The following is a 2,559-nucleotide window of genomic DNA, read 5'->3' on the forward strand; positions in this document are numbered from 1 at the left end:
AGGGCTCCTCCAAGCACCATTAACAACACTCACATACAATAAATATCCATAAGTTAATGTCGTCGCCACATCCTGCCCTCATAAAGGTGTCAGGAGAATAATATATAAATAAGACATCAGTCTGCCCAAGAGAAACATTCAATAAATACCAAGGCTAACAACAATGACCTAGTTCTGTTTCAAGTTCACATGTATTTGTATGTCAGTTTCCCCAGGAACTGGTCCTTCTAGGGGCGGTGCACTGAGATCACGCATTGGAACAACTGACTTGCTAACTCACAGCAGAGTTCGCACACTTCGCGGTCACCCCTGTTTTACCGAGGCCCTGACGGCCTGGTACAGGGATTTCATGCAGTCGTAAAACTTATGTAGAACAGCCAAGGTGAACCTTTTCTCTTCAAAGCTAGCTGTGGGCAGCGAAACTTCGACTTCTGGTCCTCGTGGCAATTTGGTTTTACTGAGCTGGTCTATGATTTTATCGATGACAGATTTGTCCTCCAAGAGTGGTCGGATGGCCTGGAAGTAAGGCAGAGCAGCTGAGCCATTGAAGCCGTGCGGTCTCTGGCAGTCGGAGGCGAAGGCCAAGGCTGGCAGCGTGTTGGACGTAGAGGGTGGCAGGCCATTCTCGTTCTTCAGAGGCGGAACAGGGGGAGAGACGGTGAGCATTAGCTTTGCTAACCATCCCAACGGGAAGCTTCTGGTTGCTTCCTCTGACTGGCATGGGGCCCCTCCCCCGCCCCAGCATTTCCTCATATTGGTGCCCTGGCCCTGGGGGGCTCTGGTCATCACTGCCCCAGAAGAAACTAAGGCTCAGGGGGTTTGTGGAGCTGGCCCAAGATCCAGTGGCTGGCCGGATTCTGACCCACGCCTGGGAGCTGTTGCGAAGCCTGGGCTGATCACTGCCCCATCTTGCCTCCTCTCCCCATCTGGCTGAGGCCTCCACAGCCTTCTGGAATCTGTCTCAGCTGCTCTGGGACTCAGAGAGCTGGGGAGTAAGCGACCCTCTGGGTTCCCGTGCTGCTGCTTGCTCTTGGTGGCTCTGGGGCGGGGGTGGGGGGTTTGCCTCCTGGAAAGGCCGCCCAGATGCCCAGGAGAGCTTGGCCAAACATACCTGGACTCCGGACCACACCCTCCCCTGTCCCTCCTTCTGGGGACTAAGAGCTTTTGGGTTCAACCTGAAGAGCGAAGAGCACCCAACAGCCTGAGCTGCCTAGTCACCTCGCTGACAACAGCCTCTCTCTGCCTTTGTGTCTATGAAAACGGAGGCCAAGGTTTGAATGCCAGGGTAGAAGGAAAGGTCAAGGCTGACATCACAAATTGTTTCCATGCTTTGGTTGTTGTCTGTCTAATCAAAGCTGCCTAAGAGGTTCTGAGAAAATGAGGGACGATGGACACCGAGGCGACCCCAGCCACCCCCCCGAAGGGGCGGGCCCAGCCGGGCCTCAGCTAGAAGCAGACCAGGTCCCACCTGAACCACGAAGTCACAGAGGAGCAGACGCCCCATTTGTTCACTGTCCTTCTCCGCGGTAAGCAATGCTTTCCGTGACCCACGCGAGGATTCTAACATCCAGCGTTGACAGGGACACTGTTGACACTTGGGTTGGTGTTCACTACTCCTTCGTGGGCTCCTGGACCGGGTGGCAAGATGGCCCGCACCAAGGTATGTACTACAGATGGGAAATGTCACTCCATGGGACTGTGAACCAAACGTGTTAGGGCTGGACGGGCCCACTAACACAGCCCATGAGAGATTGTTAGGTTTGGGGCTCTCTGGGCTCCTCTCTGCCTCTAAGCCCTACTCACATAAAAACTCCACAGTAGCTGTCTGTCTGTCCCTGTCCCGTCTGACACGCCCTAGCTTCAGGTCTGAAAAGGGCCCCTTCTTCTGGGGTCAATAAAAGGCGTTTTAAAGAAATGGCTTGGAAGAGAAATCTTCAGGGACTTACGTTTCTGTAGTTTTCCAGAAGCTTCTTAGATGAGTCCCATAATTCTATGATCATTACTTGTAGATCGTTACCGACGGGCGCCATGTGGACGGACAGCAAGGGTCCCATACAGTAGAGCAGGAACAGGGCAAGCCCGGAGGGTCCTGGAGAGAGAACGCGGCTGTGAGGCACATGGCCAGGCGCCCCTGCACACCTGGCCGCAGCCCCTGCCCACCCGGCCACAGCCCCTGTGCTGCGCCGCCCGGGGTCCTCGCTGCTGGCTGCTGTACCTGCATGGGAGACCATGGCGAAGGGCAGGGTCGGCTTTGGGAACAGCTCCGGGAGCCAGCTGTGCTCGCCATGTCTGCGGGAGGTTTATAAAGGGCCCGACGCAAGGAAGGACACTTACTGTCCCGCCCATGGCAGGACTATTGCTCAGCTTTTCTCTAGAAAACGCTCTTCAAAGCTCTGCCACTCGGGGCTGAGTGAAAGCAGGGCTGGAAGGAAATGCTGAGGTTACCCTCAAGGTGGGCAGATGCCTGACTCAGTACAGGCACACACACAGGAAGGCACACACATCTTTGCCAGGACTTCTTGGAAAGTGCTTGCTGAGGTGACGAGAAGAAATTTTGGA

At 55.1% G+C, this 2,559-nt stretch overlaps 1 protein-coding gene across 1 annotated transcript; it reads right to left on the reverse strand.

Annotated features, from left to right (window-relative positions):
- Positions 1-303: 303 nt before the first annotated feature.
- On the reverse strand, positions 304-2,231 carry IL31 (interleukin 31). Its single transcript, XM_066254472.1, has 3 exons — positions 2,216-2,231; positions 1,947-2,089; positions 304-630 (listed from the first exon to the last, which is right to left on the reverse strand). Exons 1-3 carry the CDS (start codon positions 2,229-2,231, stop codon positions 304-306), a joined length of 486 nt encoding a protein of 161 aa, XP_066110569.1.
- Positions 2,232-2,559: the final 328 nt, after the last annotated feature.

Source organism: Saccopteryx bilineata, chromosome 2 (assembly GCF_036850765.1).
Source record: "Saccopteryx bilineata isolate mSacBil1 chromosome 2, mSacBil1_pri_phased_curated, whole genome shotgun sequence".
NCBI classification, from domain to species: domain Eukaryota; kingdom Metazoa; phylum Chordata; class Mammalia; order Chiroptera; family Emballonuridae; genus Saccopteryx; species Saccopteryx bilineata.

Bases quoted from the DNA above. Each gene is read 5' to 3' on its own strand.
- IL31 (XM_066254472.1), bottom strand. The intron at 631-1,946 runs GTAAGTCCCTGA...CCGCCTCTGAAG, and splicing joins TTCTGGAAAACTACAGAAAC to AACGAGAATGGCCTGCCACC.